The following is a 17,622-nucleotide window of genomic DNA, read 5'->3' on the forward strand; positions in this document are numbered from 1 at the left end:
TTTTGTCTTTAGCTCAGCTCTGAATGGGCTTCAGAAAGTAGAGAAGAAAATCCATTCTGCTTTTTGAGGAACACTGGACAGCCGAATAAATGCAGGTATGTAGATTTGCATATTTTTTAAAAAGAAAACAAGGAGAATATCTAGCTTTTAAAAACAATAAGGAGACTTTGATCTTGTACCTGTAGGGCTATCTATACTATTGCCTTTAATCTTTAAAAGTTGATATTTTTATTCATTCCCAATGTTGAGTGCGTTTGTTGGGAAAAAAAAAAAAAAAAGAAAATCTCAAGATTACAAAAGTATAGGAGGTACAGAGTAAAGTTCCCTTATGATCTCTCCCAGATATTCACCACTGTTAACAATTTCTTGTATGTTCTTCCAGATTTAATATGCATAATCAAAAGAGCTGTAATGCCCATATTGTGCTGCTTTCACTTTACAGTATGTCATGTACATCTTTCAGTATTGATGATATATAGCTTTATGTCATCCTTCTTAACAGCTGGACAGTAGTCCCTTGTGTTGATATGCCTTATTGTATTTAGTGAGTCCTGTCCTATTGGACATTGTCAATTGTGTTTTTTTCTGTTTCAAACAATGACACATCTTGTAAATGTATAATTGTACATACTTGCTTGATTTATTTCCCTGGGGTTAAAGGATATAACAGTGCCATTGAATTCTTTCCCTGTCATATCTATAAAGAATCTCAAGGACAAAACTTACATTGTGAAGTAGGCTTTTATCTACTTTGTTTTACATCTTGATTTTTCATTGTGGAGTGGGGTTGGGGGCTCAGTGCTGGGTTTTCAAGCGGTCTTGCCTGATCTGAATGTCAAGGTAGATTATAAGCTTAGTCTTTCAGCTAGGTTTCCAGAAGATTCTGGTTTTCAGATTTACTTTAGAAGTTAAACAATTAAAATCAAATGCCTCTCATTTTGTAGCATTGAGGCATACCTGATTCATTTTCCTCTTTTGAGCATCTCACCTCACCAGGGCAGCTAATAGACTTAGCAAATGCATTTGGTGAGAGAATTGTGACTGCTGTCTGCCCTATATGACTTTTCTCTTTTGAGGGAGCTTCCTTGGGTCATTCCACCAGCTCACCCTCTGTGTGTAAGTTTGTGTGCTTCCTGCTGGGGATACAGAGATGAATGGCACAGTCCTTGTCCCCAGGGAACTCATAACACATGCAAGTGAGAGAATGGCAGACAGACACATGAGTTTGATGGTCATATTTCCTGTGGTTAGTGCAGTGGGATGCATTTGGGAGCACAGAAGAGAGAGCCTAGAACTTAGGGAATGGGACAGAGGTTTAGAGAAGACTTCCTGGAGGAGATGATATCTGAGCTGAGTCCTCAAGAAAGCTGAAGTTTGCCGTGAAAGGGATAAGAGGAAAGTATTCCTGTAGAGAAATCAGCGTAAGTGAAGGCAGGAGGGTGAGAAGCAGCGCTGGGGTAGGGGAGGGTACAAGAACAATATGGGTTTCAGCTGGGAGTGATAGAAGATGAAGCTGGTGAGGCTGACTGGCCAGGTGATGGAGGGCCCTGGTTCAGAGTTTGAGAATTGATGTGTAGCTTAATGGGAAGCCATTGGAGGACCTGATAGATGTTATAGAGACATTACTTTGGGGGTTAAGTGCTGGTTGGGTTGGCAGGCAGGAAGAAAGTAGGGGCATGGGGTCAGGGAGGTTGGTTTGTAGGCCACTGGTGTTGGGGCAGGGGGAAGAAAGGATGTGTAGGGCTTTCCCTTGTTTCTCCCCTGTCTGGCCTTGCCCAGGGCTGAGTTGCTGAGGTCGGTTCTTTGACCTAGTTGCCCTCCCTTTTGAGGGTGCGCGTATGAATGTCTTACTTGCAAGCTTCTCACTGTGGATTCAGACCTTTCCAGAGCAAGGCAGGACAGGGTGCTGCCCATTTTCCTGCCTGCCCGGGGAGTAATGGGAACCTGGGTCCAATCATTCATTCTCATGACTCTTCCGTGTGACTTATGAACATGTGTTGGTAGTCATATTTTGCATACTATCTCAGATGGGGATGTGAAGATGGATACGACCTGGTTCATGCCCTCTCTAAGCTTGCTGTTTAGTGAGAGATAGAAATAAAATTAAAGCACTGTAATTCCTGCCTTAGGTCTGTTCAAAAGTTATATGATTTCAGTAGAGGTAACAGCAGAATTAGTAACTAATAATCCCTTAACATCATTGGTTCCAGAATGACCACATTTGTCGGCTACAACTTGTGTGCAAATAGAGAAAATAAATTCAGGCCATGTCTAAAGTTATTCTGGTTTTTGAAAATATGGTCTGACTGTAATTAATTAATTAGTATGCATAATTATTTTCCATGGTTTCATCTCTTGTAAATTCTGACACGTTTGGTTTTCAGGAAGGGAAGGGGCGGGGAGAGGTTCTTACCCGGTACCAAGCGTTTCTGCTTGCTTACCCTCGCAGCACTCTCTTTTGCCACATGAACATCGAGCATGTAGAGTGACCACAAAGCCTTGTTTTTCTCCCGCAACAGTATCTAAATATAAAAGAGGACTGCAATGCCATGGCTTTCTGTGCTAAAATGAGGAGCTCCAAGAAGACCGAGGTGAATCTGGAGGCCCCTGAGCCAGGGGTGGAAGTGATCTTCTATCTGTCGGACAGGGAGCCCCTGCGGCTGAGCAGCGGAGAGTACACTGCAGAGGAGCTGTGCATCAGGGCTGCGCAGGAGTGCCGTGAGTACTGGCCGCTGCCAGGGATGGGAGGTTTCGGTGGCACTCTGTCTCAGGAGCAGATCTGGGTCTCTGCCCCTTCTGGCTCTGCTGAGCAGAAAGAGGTGTGGGCTCTGGAGTCGGGGGTTCTGCCCTGCCTTTGGCACTTACTTGCATGTGGCTTTAATTCTGAGAGTTTTGCTTTTTGCTTTGTTCATCTGCAAAGTGGCTTACTCCTGCTCTGTCACTAATGAGCTGTAGGATACCAGGGGAAGATGCTTGACTGCCGTGGAGTCCAGTTCTCATCTCCCCCACATCCATACAGGTGGAATAATGCCAGCACTAGAAGAGCTGGTGTGTTAAGCACCTAGCACAAAGTACAAGCCCCACAAGTAGTGTCTCTCAATATCTTAATAATTATTCGAAACTTCTGACAGGTTTGACCCATCCTTCTGCCTCTGTGACCTGCCCTCCCCTGTGTGATGCTGAGTTGAAGTGAGAAGCTGAGTGTCCTTTGTGGCTTGGTCAGGTTGCCAAGTTGTGAAAAGGACAGTGAAGCTGTCAACAACACTATCCTTTTTTTTTTTTTCTTAAGTGAGGCTTAAAGTTAGCCCATCGCCCTTAGAAGGTGGGAAACCAAAGTGACTAAGTAAACAAAGCCTCTTTCATTATCCTTGAACTTGAGGACATTGACAGTTTTTGCCTCACTAATTTTAAATGACAAGTAAAGTTAAACCATAGGAATTTAGTCTCAGATCTAATCCACTTAGATTGTGGTGATGGTTGTACAAATCAGTAAATGTACTAAAAGTCATTGAATTATACTAAAAATGGGCAGATTTTATGGTATGTAAATTATATCTCAGTAAAGCTGTTTTAAAAAGATCAACTCATCTTATGATGATGAGTGAAATAACTAGCTATGATGCCAGACAGCCTTATCCATGCTTTCTTTATACCATCTTTAACCCTCACGACAACTCTGCGGAGATAGTATGGTTATTTCAAGAATCGCCTACCTTGTGAGTAATACAGCTTGTCTGGAAAACTCATTTTCTTCCTGATATATGTCTTTCTGCCTAAAATGCTTTATATACAGGGTTCCACTAAAATGGGAGAAGTTTGTGCTATAGGGAAGAGTGTAGTAGACTCTTCCTAACTAAACATAATATAGCATAACGTGGGCTGAGCTATAGATTACTAGTGGGAAAATGCAGTAATATTTTAAAGTTATTTTGCCTAGGCAGTGATATGTACAAGTAACCAGTTTTAGACAACAGTTGTAAATGTATTTGTAATTAGCAGAACAATTGGATGTAAATCACTTGCTTCTAAAGTATTTTTTAAGGCTTTTTTTTTTGTTGTTGTTGTTGTTTCTTGTGTTCCCTCCTTTCCCTTGGGATTCAGTTTATAGCGTTTGTTCTCTTAGCCGAGCCTCTTGCCATCAGCACAGCAGTTACAAACCTCAGTTTGCTAGCAAGGATCATTTTTGCAGAGATGTTGGGCTGCACTTAATGAGGGACCACAGAACTGCTGGGGAAGGAGATAAGAGGACAGAGCCCATGCATCTCCTGTAACTGGGCTCAGCGTTACTCAGTTTGGGGTGTGAGTTTCTAGCTAGTCTGTGGAAGACGAGTGGTGTCTCTTCTGTAACTGGCTTGGGGGAATATTGCAGAAGTTTATTAATTTTAAAAATACATACTGAATGCCACAGATTCTCGTAGCTCTCACTGTTGTAGTAAGTGACGTTTGGGGGCAGCATTGTTTTCTTTCGTCTCTTTCACCTCTGTGTGGTAAAGTTTTGTTGTTTTGGCATTCACTGCTTCATCCCCTCAGCAGCTCTGTCTTGGTTTGAATCTCAACTCTGCATTTTACAACACGAGTAACCTTCAATTAGACTCAATCTTGGGAGGCCACAAGATTGTAAAATGGCAAAAAATAATGCTTATCTCATTAGGTATTAGGAGTCTTAAAAGATAAATTTAGAGTGTGTTAGCCTGATGCCTGGCATTTAGCTCTCAGTACATGTTGGTGGTGGAGTATTGTTACTCAGTACTTTTGTATAAAAAGTATATCTTTGATCTTCCTGTTTATGGGTAGTAATATTGTTAGAATGAGACCTGTGTTAGAATTACAGACAGTTCCATGATTACAGATAAGTTACCCTTCAAATATGTATGTGTCGGTGCATGTTCAAATATGGATATGCAGAAAGAACCCCAGCCAGTCCACAAAAACCATTTTATGAATGAAAAAACCTATAGCATACTTGAAGCATAGTCCTAATAATACCTGATCCAAAAGCCATTTGCCTTTGTTTCCAAGGGAAAATGCTCTTTAAAGTTTATCTTCTCTGTTTATAAGAAGGAGCGTAACTTCTGAAGGGATAACTTCACATTTCTTGAGAAGCATGGATTGAGGCATTCAGGAGAGAACTTGTAGATGCCAAGGCATCCGGAGCTTCTTAACTTAGTGTCTGCCTTGGAGAGAGTCCCTGCCTAGGGGAGGGTCAGGGAGGGGATTGTCAATGTCAGTCTCACTTCAGATGTCCTATTTGGCAAACAAGTGCCAGTTACCTTATATTCTCCCACTTTTTTTTTTTTTTTTTGTCATTTAAGTTTATTGTTTCTTAGTTTGAAGCCTGGCTGCTCATGAAAATATCAGTAATAATTGATTATTGGCAGTCTTTCTCCCCCCAGCCCATTTAGATCACAGGTCTGTGTAATTTTAGTCATGGGTTTAGAAGTGAGTGGCTCCGTATATCTTGTCTTTCCGTTATTCTCGCACTGAAGGAGGTCACTAGTGGGCTGGGGAGCCCAGGGACCACTACGGGGCCAGCCTTGTTAAGCGTGTATCTTCTTGTTAGCTGGCTACTAATAAAAAAATATTTATAACAGAGTAAATATATTTATTAAGAGTAATAGATTTTAATCACTGACAAAAATCACTTTGGTTATTATTTATTCTAATATTAATTTTGTGTACTACTGCCAGGGGACTTCTTTGTATGTTTAATGTATAATTACTGTGTGTTGGATTATTTAAACATTTTCTATAGGAAACAGATCGAGGATTTCCCAAACTCTGAGAATGTTTCTGACTGATTAGCAAGGTGCACATCAGGCAGGATCTATGAACTTCTCACGTGGCCTTTTTTTTCTTTTAAGCAGATTTGCTAAGACTCTGCCATAGATATCTGTAATGAGAAATACCATCAGACTTTTATTTTTAAATGATTTTAATTTGGTTTGCCAGGAGCTACAGCATGTATTCCTGGGGAGTCATAGTTCGTGATTATTTTGATTAAAACTGCCTGACTGAGCATGGTTGGAAGTCGGTCTTGCCCTAAGAGGATACGAGTAACCTAAATTCTTTCTGGATGAAGGAATTCCTTGTCTTTGCCTATGTTGTGCTTTGGAAACAGGTGGCCGAATGTATCTCCCTTCAGTTTTCTGATGTGTCTTTTACTCTTCCCCAGGTATCTCTCCTCTGTGTCACAACCTCTTTGCCCTGTATGATGAGAAGACCAAGCTGTGGTATGCTCCGAATCACACCATCACCGCCGATGACAAGATGTCACTCCGGCTCCACTACCGGATGAGGTGTGGGAAGTGCAGGGCTGGTGCCTGCCTGGCTGCCTCTGTGCTGGGGGGCAGCGGTTAGCCTAGGGCCCTGAGTCACTTACCAAGAAGTATCGTAGTCATTTTTATAGTTCGTAACTTTCGTATTTGCTTGGTATGAGAAAGGACTTCCATCAGTATTTGGAATACAATTCAAGATGAATTTGGTCACCCTCCTCTGCCACAGTTTAGAAAAGAAATCTTTATGATGCAGGGAGTATTTTGAATAGAATTAGTATCCTACAGCAGAGTTTTTCAAATGGTGAATCATGGTTATGAACTGAATTTAGTGGGTTGTAACCAGAATTTAGAAAACAAACAAAAGAAACAAGAGAGAATAGATAGCATCAGTATATATACATATCCTAAGAATATAGTTTTTTTAAAATTTTGGAGATATGTAATATATGTATGTACCAGGTCATGATATAAAATATGTTTTTTACTAAAAGTGGCCGCTAAGAAGCTTGAGAAACATTGCCTGAAGTGGTAACCTAAAAATTCTACTTTGGTCTTGTTCTCAAGGAGTGGATGTTTTGACTGCTCCGGAGGATGTTTGACTCTAGGGCTATAATTTTTCTTCTGATGGGTACTTGCCTTTTCTCCCACATTGTACGCTTTGCTAAATGTCACAGTATCTCCTAAGGTGATACAGTCAGTCCTTCGATAGCTGCAGTTGTTGAGTTTCTAAGCATATTTACTCAGTAACTAGAATTGAACATTTGTTAGTGGATGCTAGTTAAACACAAGTTAACACGTATTTAGCAGTGGAGCTTATAAATAGGGTAGATCCTTTTTGAAAAGCATCTTAACTTACACAGACATAATTAGTAGATTACCTCAGATGTTTATAGAATGTAGGAACTTGCTAGAAAAGCCCTCTGGAGTCTCAGAGGCTCTCCACAGTATTACAGCTGCCATTTTTTGGGGGGAAAGTTGGTAGAGTTGTCATCATTCCAGAAAGGGATGTTTTTCTCAGTGGACCCTGAATCAAGATCTAATGTTCTTTGACAATCATCCTAGGGCTGACCTTTTCTTTCTGTACTTATCTAAGGTCTCACCTTAAGAGGAAAGCTGTATGCTATGTGAGATTCACACCCCAGGTTTAGGGAAACATTCACCCCACCCAGCCTTCTGACTGCATTCGGATTTGTTTTTCAAAGTGTAATCTTGCTTTCTGTGGCCTGGGGTGGGGGAATGGCTTGAAACGTGTAGTTGCAGCCTGAAGTCTGGCGGGGGCGGGGTGCGGGGGGCATGCCTCTGAGTTCTAATTCTTTCCTCTAGGTTTCTAAATAAACTCTGCTCAGAGTCTAGAATGATAGCATTTGGGATTTGGAAGAGACCTGAGTTTACCTATTCAACTGTTGTTTTTTCAGTAGGAAAACTGATACCCAGAAAAGAGAAGTGAGTTAACCCACAGTTACATCTAGTGAATCGTCTTGTTGGCACTAGAATTCTCTGTGGGGCGTTATTATTTGTTGATCACATGAATGCCTCGCTATTAAAAGCTGCTTTTGCCTGTTGCCCAGTTCTGGTATCTGCCAGGAAGTGCGTGGCTACTTCACTTTTAGCACCTTGACTTTGTACCTGACATTGTGCTTCAACAGGATATTGCTTTGTTACCACAGACTCTTTGAACTTGGAAAAAAAAATACCACCCTAAGGCAAAACATTTGCATGACAACAAACTACAAAAATTTTGAAACCTTGTAATCTCACCACTAAAGAGGGTATAATATGAAAATAAATGTTGGTGATTATGTCAGTGGAATCCCAGCTCTATTTTGGGAAATATTTTTGTACTTCTATTATGGTTTTGTGTCTTTAGGTAATGCTTTTGATAGTTACTGTTTTATAATACATCTTAATGTAAGACAATCATATTCTTTATTCCTTTTCCAGAAAATTTTTTTTTTTGCTTTTTCAACAAAATGAATTTCACTATCCATTTGAAAAATTCTCTAGAAACCTAAAAAAAATTCATGTGTATAATATCTGCACACAAACCTAGAATGTGCAGTTATTTGTAATATAATTTTATAAATGTACGTCTCTGATGGATAGATCTATTTCTCCCTTTCTCCTTTCTTCCTGCTTTATTCCTCCGCATCATTCTGAAAAGGCATGTGGGCAGCTATCACACTACATTTATTTATGACATTTAAAATTTTTTTCCATTGGCATGTTATAATATCAGGAATTTGTATATACTAAGTTTGAGCACCTTGATAAATTTTAAAAAAGTGTGGAATTTTTGTCTCTAGTGTATCTTCTAGTTTTTGATTAGGAGGGCGTTGATTTTGATAGTCATTGATTTAAAAGTTTGTTTTTATTTTTGGCATCTTATTAAACAGACAGCTGTCAGCCTTTGTAGGCAATTTGTAGAGATACAACCTTGTTTTAGACTCTCTGGTCTTCTGTTTACCTTTAGCTTTTATTGTAGGGGAGAAGCTAACACATTATGTTTGATCTCCTCAGCCTCCTCCTGTCTGAAGATCCAACCAAAAGGCTTCTAAGCCAAAGACAGTCCCACAGGGCTTTCAGATAGCAGCCTAGAAGAATGTCCTTGTTCAGACCTGACTGGAGATTGTGTTCTGCCCAGAGGGAATGTCTTGGGCCCTCGGCTCTCCCAGGTCAAGGACTATGCCTCATAGAGACTCAGTAGGATGGCAAAAGAAGACCATGGCTTGGATGGGCTCTGGGGACATCTGCCTTCAGTGCTTCTCTCTCAAACAACATCCCCCATCATTGGGATCCTTTTCTTTCCTTGTCGCAGGAAACCTTCCATGTCGTACATAATTCTCATTCTCTTATCACTGCCTTCCTCCACCATTAAACAGAAGTGACATTTCCTGTGCCATTCTGTGGGCACCCTATCTTGAGCCTTTGTAGCTGGTGGGGCTGGTTCACTCCTTCCTGCTTGTCCATGGGAGAGGATCCTGGCTGAGTCCTTCTGGGCATGTGCTCTCTTCTGTCCTTGAAGAGCAGCGCTAGGCTTGGGAACAGCGTGAATGCCAGCCTCTAGGACAGCTGACAGCCTTAGGCTTCCACTGTTCCCCGTGTGTGATGCCTTCTCACATGTATGGAAACCTGATGTAGTTTGGGCTACATGTGTCTCTGCAGATAGGCGGTTCTTCCCGTGTGTGTGAGAGACACTGAAGCCCACAGTCAAATTCTTAGTTGCTTTTATTAGTTACAGGGAAGATAAGGTGTATAGAATCATTGAAAGTTATAAAATAATGATTTTTACCTTTAAAGAAACTATTTATTCTTTCCTTTCTGTGTTAATTGCTACTATTCAAGTTTGTTCATCTTTTGTTGTTTATCAAGCACATGTTCAGTGTCAGTTATACATGCCACGTGCTGGAGATTCAGCGGTAAGCAGGACAGCTGCGGCCTCTGCGGAACTCATGACATTGCTTGGATACTGCCACAGGCATCTGCTTGTCTCTTGGCCTCCTCTGTTTCAGCCCATCTTCCATGGGGTTTCCTTCTTGGTGGATCCTGCTTCATATCAGCTTGGCTTTTGTTCTCTTCTCTGCCTGCTGTGTATGGTCCTGGCTCTATAGCCCGGCATTTATTTACTTTGGTCTCAACTTCCCTTCCTGGACCCCTTTCCTCCTCCTGTCACTCCCCTAGCATTGGAGGGCAGCCTGTCCCTCCCTGGCACCTCATTAGAGACTCTGTTATGTCCAGGGAAAACTTACGCTTTAGGCATAGTGCCTAGGGGCCTACAAAATGTTCTGATTTCACTTAAAATTGGAAAAAAAATGAATATGATCCAGGCTGGATTATATTCATCTTTGTATCAACACAATTGTAAAGTATAGCTTTTAATATTTTTTTATGGAAGAAGGGAAAACTGTTTAGGGACCATGAAAGTCACAACGTAGTGCTGCTTATGACACATGCCACATTGTATGTGGCTTTATAGTTGATGGGCATGACTGATTGCCCCCAAGACAGGGAACTCACAGAGGGCAGGAACTGTGCCTGAGGACCCTCCGCATCCCAGGGCCTAACACAGGGCCTGGTATGTCTTAGGCTCTGCACATGTAGCAAAGACAGATGTCTGAGTTTAATGACGGCTCTTTTTTGGAGGGGAGGGAGAACTTTATTTGTTGCTTCTCCATAACGTGGTTGTTTTTTCAACCGTTCATAGGGCATGTCAAGGCAAAGAGACCTAGGTACCAGCTGAGCTTGTAGCCTAGAGATGGCTTGGGCCAGCATGGCTCAGTCACTCTCACGCATTCCAGAACTTGTGCTTCCCTTACAGATGGCAGAGGAAAGTGTAGCTGACCGTTGAAAAACTCGGGGGCCAGCCCCACCCCCACATAATTGAAAATCTGTGTATAACCTACTTTTTTTTGAAACAGAGTCTCACTCTGTTGCCCTGGCTAGAGTGAGTGCCGTGGCGTCAGCCTAGCTCACAGCAACCTCAAACTCCTGGGCTCAAGCGATCTTCCTGTCTCAGCCTCCCACGTAGCTGGGACTACAGGCATGCGCCACCATGCCCGGCTAATTTTTTCTGTACATTTTTTAGTTGTCCAGATAATTTCTATTTTTCTATACATTTTTTAGTTGTCCAGATAATTTCTATTTTTCTATACATTTTTTAGTTGTCCAGATAATTTCTATTTTTCTATACATTTTTTAGTTGTCCAGATAATTTCTTTCTAGTAGAGACGGGGTCTCGCTCTTGCTCAGGCTGGTCTCGAACTCCTGAGCTGAAACAATCCGCCCGCCTCAGCCTCCCAGAGTGCTAGGATTACAGGCATGAGCCACCAGCGCCCGGCCTGTGTATAACTTTTTACCCCCCAAAACTTAACTACTATAGCCTACTGTTGACCGAAAACCTTACTGATAACATAAACAGTTGATGAATGCATAGATAGTACTAGTACCTACGTATATTGTATGCATTCATGACATGCCTAACTCTTTCTTAATATTTTTGGTATATCTAGGCTGCGTGGTTTGTCTGTGAGTTTTTTCAAGTTGTTGCAAATCTCCAAAAACTTTTCCGATATATTTATTGCAAAAAAACCAATATAAGCAGACCCACACAGTTCAAACCCATGTTGTTCAAGGGTCAACTGTAGCAGTTAAGAGAACAGGCTTGTAGTCTTAGGTTACCTAGCTTCACGGAATTTTGGTTTTCCTCATGGGTAAAAGAGAAAGTATGAAACCTACCTTGTAGAGTTGCTGTGAGAATTAAATAGTATAAGTATATAAATGTACATAATAAACTTATTTCACAACACTGCAGCTGATGCTTGTAGAGTGTGTAGTTCTCTTTTAAAACCCTATTCATTGTATAAGATAGACCATCAATTTAATATTAAATAACAGCAATCTGGGAAATAGGACACGCTGCCATATAAGCTATATATCTTGATTGTGTTATGAAACTACATTTCAGAAATGTTAAAATGTGAATAAAATAGGTCTTGGATTCAAGGCAGAGTGGCCTTGGCCGTGCAGCTGATGGAGCAGGGAGCTGCGGTTCCAGTCAGCAGGTGTCTCCTATTGAGGAAGAACAGAGGGGGAAGTGGACGGTCTGAGGACCTGTCTTTGTGATCTTCAAGGAGTCACTTTATGTGCCCGAGTTACAGAGGAGGTGTTGACAGGACAGTCCTCACAGAGTGCTTGTGAGAATGAAAAGAAAAGGGCCTAGAGACAGTGAGGTGCTGCAAGGTGCAGGGTTGTCTGCTCGCTCGCTTTTCAGGGCGGGTCCATGTCTGGAACCGACCACTCTCAGTGAGCCAGGGTACCCCCCACGCATTCCAGGTCCCCTTTGCCACATTTGACTTTTTACTTTCTTGCCTTCCAGGTTCTATTTCACCAATTGGCATGGGACCAATGACAATGAGCAGTCGGTGTGGCGACATTCTCCAAAGAAACAGAAAAATGGCTATGAGAAGAAAAAGGTTCCAGATGCAACCCCTCTCCTTGACGCCAGCTCGCTGGAGTATCTGTTCGCTCAGGTGGGAAGTGGGCTCAGGAGAAGTGACAATTTGTGGGGTGGGTGAGGCATTGTAGAGCTCAGACTCCCTGGTGCAGCTGAACTTGGTGGTGCTAGGAGGCTTTCTGGCTTGTTCTGTGGAAGTTCTTGCCACACCTGGACTTGCCTAAGTGAGGAGGTGGAAGCCAGCAATTCAGCATCCCAGGGGGCTGGTTACCCAACTGTGGGTTTTCCAGGCTTCAACTCTCTCCTATTCCTTTCTTTTCCCCTCATTTCATTTCCTACCATTGTACTTTCCATCCGTAGCACCTTGTGGTCGGAGGTCAGAGGGAAGCTGTTATTGAGGGAAGGTAGGGTTCAATGGGGCTAACAAAGGCCCTTCTCAGTCACAGTAATGTCTGGGGAGGGAGGAGGTGACCACTCTGAGTCACAGTGGTAGTAGGGTAGAAAGATTAGACACTAGAAAAAAGCCAAAAGAGAAGTTAGAAACACCTGAAATTGCATTGTTCTCAGATAACTAACATTTTTGTTAATATACTTCCTGAATTCTCTTGTGCAAATTTATACTATGTACTATGTAGTTTTTGAAATATCTTGCTGTTCATTTTGTTTTATAAACTGCTTTTGTATTCATCCTATTGCTTGTCCCTCAAATGTCAATTAGAAATACTGATCTTCGTTGTTTTAGTGACTTCATAACAATTCATTTACTCGACACATATTTACTGGGTGTCTGTGTCCTGTCTCCCTTAGACACTTACGCTCACTAAGGAGCTGGAGGTCCCAGGGTGGACGAGACAGATGTGGTCTCTGCATGCATCAGATGTATCGTCAGGGTAGACAGAAAACAGGCACAGAAAATGATACATAGCTAATGTGTAGGAAATCGTGAGAAGTGCTCTGGGGGGGCGGGGGCGGGAAGGCTTTGTGATACAGAATGTGGGAGGGGGTTTGAATGGGAAGACCTAATTTAAATAGCGACATCAGAGACCGTCTCTCTAAGGAGTTGCCATTTATAATGAAGAATAAAAAGGAGCCTACAATTCTAAGAGAGCAGTGGGAAAAGTATTTCTTCCATGTAGGGTTTCTTAGCGGCAGTACTGACGTTCTGGCTGGATAATTCTCTCTTGTGATGAGCTGCCCTGCACGTCGTTGTAGGGTGGTTCCCAGCACCCCCGGCCTCCACCCACTAGATGCCAGTAGCACTCTCTCCCTGGTTGTGATGTGTGAAAAGTGTCTTTAGACATTACCAGCTATCCCCTCAGCTCCAGATGAAATGATCTGCTGTGGCGGGAACAGAATGTGGGAAGGCCCTTACGTGGCGGGCCTGAGAGAAGAGGCACTGTAGCTGCAGAACAAGAGGAGGGTGCTGAGGAGTGAGGCTGGTGAGATGGGGCAGGTCACACAGAGCTTCCTAGAGCTGGAAGGGGTGATGTTTTCACCCTGAGTGCAGCGGGAAGCCATTCAGAAGGCTTGATTTTTATTTCTTTTAAGTAAATGATTTCTTGTTATATGTCAATTAAACACCTCACCTATGTGGAACATAGATTTGTGCTGGGTGCAAGAGTACACTGCAAACATACCAACTGAGTGTCTGCAACTGTGTTTCTAATGAGAGAAAATGCTGGTTTGGCTTGGTGTAGGAGCAGTGGCACTAGAGAAAAATGAGTAGATCTGCCATTACTTGTGAAGATAGAATCGATATGATTTGCTGTTGGGTTGGATGTGGAAGGTGAGAGAATTTGAGGAGTCAAAGATGATTTCTAGGTTTCTGTTTTGGGTAATGTTGGATAGATAATGGAGTTATTCCCTACAGAGGGAAGACTGGGAGGAAGAGGCTAGGGAAGGGGTAGAAATTAGGAGTTCTCTTTTGAGATGCCTGTGTGATGTAGAAGTGAATATTTCAGGTAGGAAACTGAGTAATGAGGCTGGAGTCCAAAGGAAAAGCTATCATTTAGCTAGTCACCTGTTCCTGGACATTTTTGGTTTTTCTCAAGTTTTCTCTAGTATGCTATCAGTCTATACTCTGTTGTGAACGACTACGTATATATGTGTTTATGTACATGTTCTATTTGTTATTTTCTTAGGATGTACTTTTACACATGCAATTTTTATGTCTGAGCTATCTGCCATTGTAGGCCTTAGTTACCAATCGTGCATTACCCCCATCCTATATATACCTTTGAACTGGCCTCAGAGACTATGAGAAGTGAGATAATGCACAGCTCTGGGCACATACTATGTGGAAAAATAAAATGATCTGGCCATTTTCAGTTTGGTCTTTTCGAATTCAACTCCCCAGTTTTATGTATCTATATCTGAGATTTATTCTTTTACCTTTCTTGGGAACAGAGGTATAAAGGAAGGGTGCACCCTACTTCAAGGAATAAGTATTGCATTAAAATCTGACCTTTTGGAGGCTCAGGAATGAGTTACTTGAGGGAGCTGTACAGTGAATGTTTACAGAAAATCACAACCAAACAAAACAGTTTCAGGTTGTGTCCTCCTCACACATTGCTGGTAGAGTTCATCGTTGTTCCTCAGAAGTTTGTGGAACTGGTCAGTGGCCTTTCCTCACTTGAGAGAAACCAGAAGTCTTGTCATGGGAAGAAGGGGAACTGCAGCAATGACAGCTCTCTGTCCAAAACCCATTACACTCAAGTCTCTTCAGGGACAGTGCCTTCCTTATGTAGGAACACCTCTCCCAGACTTTGTGTCTGTCCCTGCTCCAAGCTAGAGAAGGGCTGGAGAGTTCACAGTCCTCGGTTCTGTGTACTGTCAGTCGGTCGTTGAAGGCTGAGTGGGGCTGTAGCACGGTGTGGAACAACGGCGGCCCTGGAGTCAGATCTAGGTTTAATCTCAGCCCCACCACTTGCTAAGCGCCTGGCCCCTGTGGCACTCTGTTTTTCTGTTTGACTTGGGTTTTTGCAACTACCTAGCATTAGATATTTCTATTCATTTACTCTTTTCTTTCTCCTTAGAACGGACTCTTTATGAGGTCAGGAGCGTACGTGGTTTAGTTTATTGCTGTGTCCCTAGCAACCAGGATAACACTTGGCCCAGAGTTAGTTCTCAGTAATTACCACACAGATGACTGACTGACTGGGATTATTTAATCTGTTGGTGCTTTAGATTCCTCATCTGTTAGAGACGACGATGTTAGCATCTACCTCAGAGGGTATGTTATGCAGATTAGATGAAATAATGGAATCCAGTGCAGTGTCTTGCCCTGAGGTTAGGGTTTAATCAGTGGGAGTCAGCACTGACACCGTGGTCACCACTCTGTACAAGGCGGGAGGTGGGCATGGCTGTTTAGCCTTGTTTTTAGAGCGCCCATTGGCTCTTGGAATGCTGTGCACCTGCGTCAGGGAGGGGTGTGTCGTGGTCCATGTCACTACTGGAGACTGGAGCAGCAGGTGCGGGAAAACGTACATGTGCCGGTGATGCGCTGTGGAGTGTGGGTTCCTTCCCTTTCCCTAGAGCTGTGTCAGAATGGGCGGCAGCACCCTGTCAGCTGTACACCCAGCGCCTAGACAAGGCCATCTCAGTTTGTGGCATTGATGCATGATCCAGCTCCAGCCGAGTGTCACTTCCCCTTGCTCTGGCATGGATCAGATCCAGGACACAGTTTTTAGCATCCTTTATATAGTGCAGGGGCTTCATGTGTCTGTACTGTTCACCGGTACCTTGCACAGTGCTCAGTGATTACTTGTTAAATAGATGAATTAACCTAAGAGAAACAGCTTCTGAGCTCCCCCATGCCCAGCTTTGTTGAAAAAGAGCTTTGATGCTGGAGAGCCGTCCATCTGCTGAGTCTCATTGCTGTGCCACTTTTCTAGGGAGCACTTGCCCATGTTGGGGCCTTTCTCTCAAGATCAGAAATGGGTGGGTTCTTGAAACTTAAACGTTGACTCGTTTTTTCTCACCTCTGCTCCAAAGGGACAGTATGATTTGGTGAAGTGCCTGGCTCCCATTCGAGACCCCAAGACTGAGCAGGATGGCCATGACATTGAGAATGAGTGTCTGGGGATGGCCGTCCTGGCCATCTCACACTATGCCATGATGAAGAAGATGCAGCTGCCGGAATTGCCCAAGGACATCAGGTAACCCATCCTGCTGGCTCATTCCTCGTGGTGATGGGCTTGTGTTCACATGTTCTTGTTACGGCAGGGCTGACCAAGAATAGACCGAGAGACACACACAGAGATTTTGGCAATACAGGTTTTATATTGTCAGCCGGCAAGGCTCAGAGGGGAATTTGCTCTCCCCAAATTCTGAGCACCAGACAAAGAGCATTGCAGTCTTTTATACACTCTGCTTAAGGAGGAGGGGCACGGCTACAACAGGGTTAACTTTAGTGAGACAGGGTCCTTAGCCACTTTACAACCTGGTACACTAATTGCTACAGGTGATTTATGAGGGCAAGGTCGCAGAGAAGGAGGGGATCCAGGTAAGGATCGCAAGGAAAAAAAGCCCGGTAGTGGAATTTCTAAGAATTCCACTTTAGTGGAATTTTCCAATCTTCCACTTCATTCTTATACATCTCAGTTTAACTATTGCTGGTGTTTGGCTGACCCCTGCTCTCTGCAAAATCCAAATCTTATTTAGAATATTTGTTACTCGTAACACAATTATAATTTGATTTTGAATGTTTGCCGATAATCTCAGAAATTTGTACTAAGGTGAAATTTCTGGGGTGGGGGTGCCAATCAAATTGGTGACCACGTGCCCTCCACTTCACTGCTCACCTGCATGGATGTTCCTGTCTGTCACTGCATTTTCTCCTTGGTGCTGGACACGTCTTAAAATCCTTCTCAGTATAGCTCAATGAGCAGCTATTACCATCCCCAGCCTGAACTCTCAAGGAGTTCTAGTGGTTCACTAGAGAGTTGTTAATTCTGATGTGAGATTTGATCAACCATTATCTTAAGAAAATTGTATTTACTTAAAAATATCATTTGCGATCACGTCTTTATGGAGGAATATTCAATCTGCATAACTTCTGCCCATTTATGAAATCTAATAGTTTTTTCTCACCAATGGACTATTATGATTATCACAAATGAAGACAGTCTAACTTGGAAGAGATTATTCATAGCTGTATTGTCTGTGATAGGCGGCACGCATCTCCTCCTAAGGTTACTTCGTGTTTCTCCTTGCCCTTGACCGGAGTCTAGAGCAGATCACAGGCAGCCCCTCAGTAATGCAGGGACTAACCAGATACGTGCTGAACTGCTGCCTTCTCTTTTTCTATGGCCTTTCCTCTGGGCACTTACTCTTTATTTGTTCATGAGGCTAAAGTGAAAAATGACAGCTTTTCTCTAATTCTATTACATTAATCTA

At 42.7% G+C, this 17,622-nt stretch overlaps 1 protein-coding gene across 1 annotated transcript in view; it reads left to right on the forward strand.

Annotated features, from left to right (window-relative positions):
* Positions 1-17,622, forward strand: part of JAK1 (Janus kinase 1) — a 120,689-nt gene that overhangs the window by 68,553 nt on the left and 34,514 nt on the right. The window contains exons 2-6 of the mRNA XM_012639450.1: positions 13-95; positions 2,520-2,718; positions 6,173-6,296; positions 12,148-12,301; positions 16,219-16,382. Of these exons, the coding sequence (XP_012494904.1) occupies positions 90-95; positions 2,520-2,718; positions 6,173-6,296; positions 12,148-12,301; positions 16,219-16,382 (647 nt within the window). The 5' untranslated portion in view covers positions 13-89. The remainder of the gene's footprint in view (positions 1-12; positions 96-2,519; positions 2,719-6,172; positions 6,297-12,147; positions 12,302-16,218; positions 16,383-17,622) is intronic.

Source organism: Propithecus coquereli, unplaced genomic scaffold (assembly GCF_000956105.1).
Source record: "Propithecus coquereli isolate 6110/MARCELLA unplaced genomic scaffold, Pcoq_1.0 Scaffold14, whole genome shotgun sequence".
Lineage (NCBI taxonomy): Eukaryota > Metazoa > Chordata > Mammalia > Primates > Indriidae > Propithecus > Propithecus coquereli.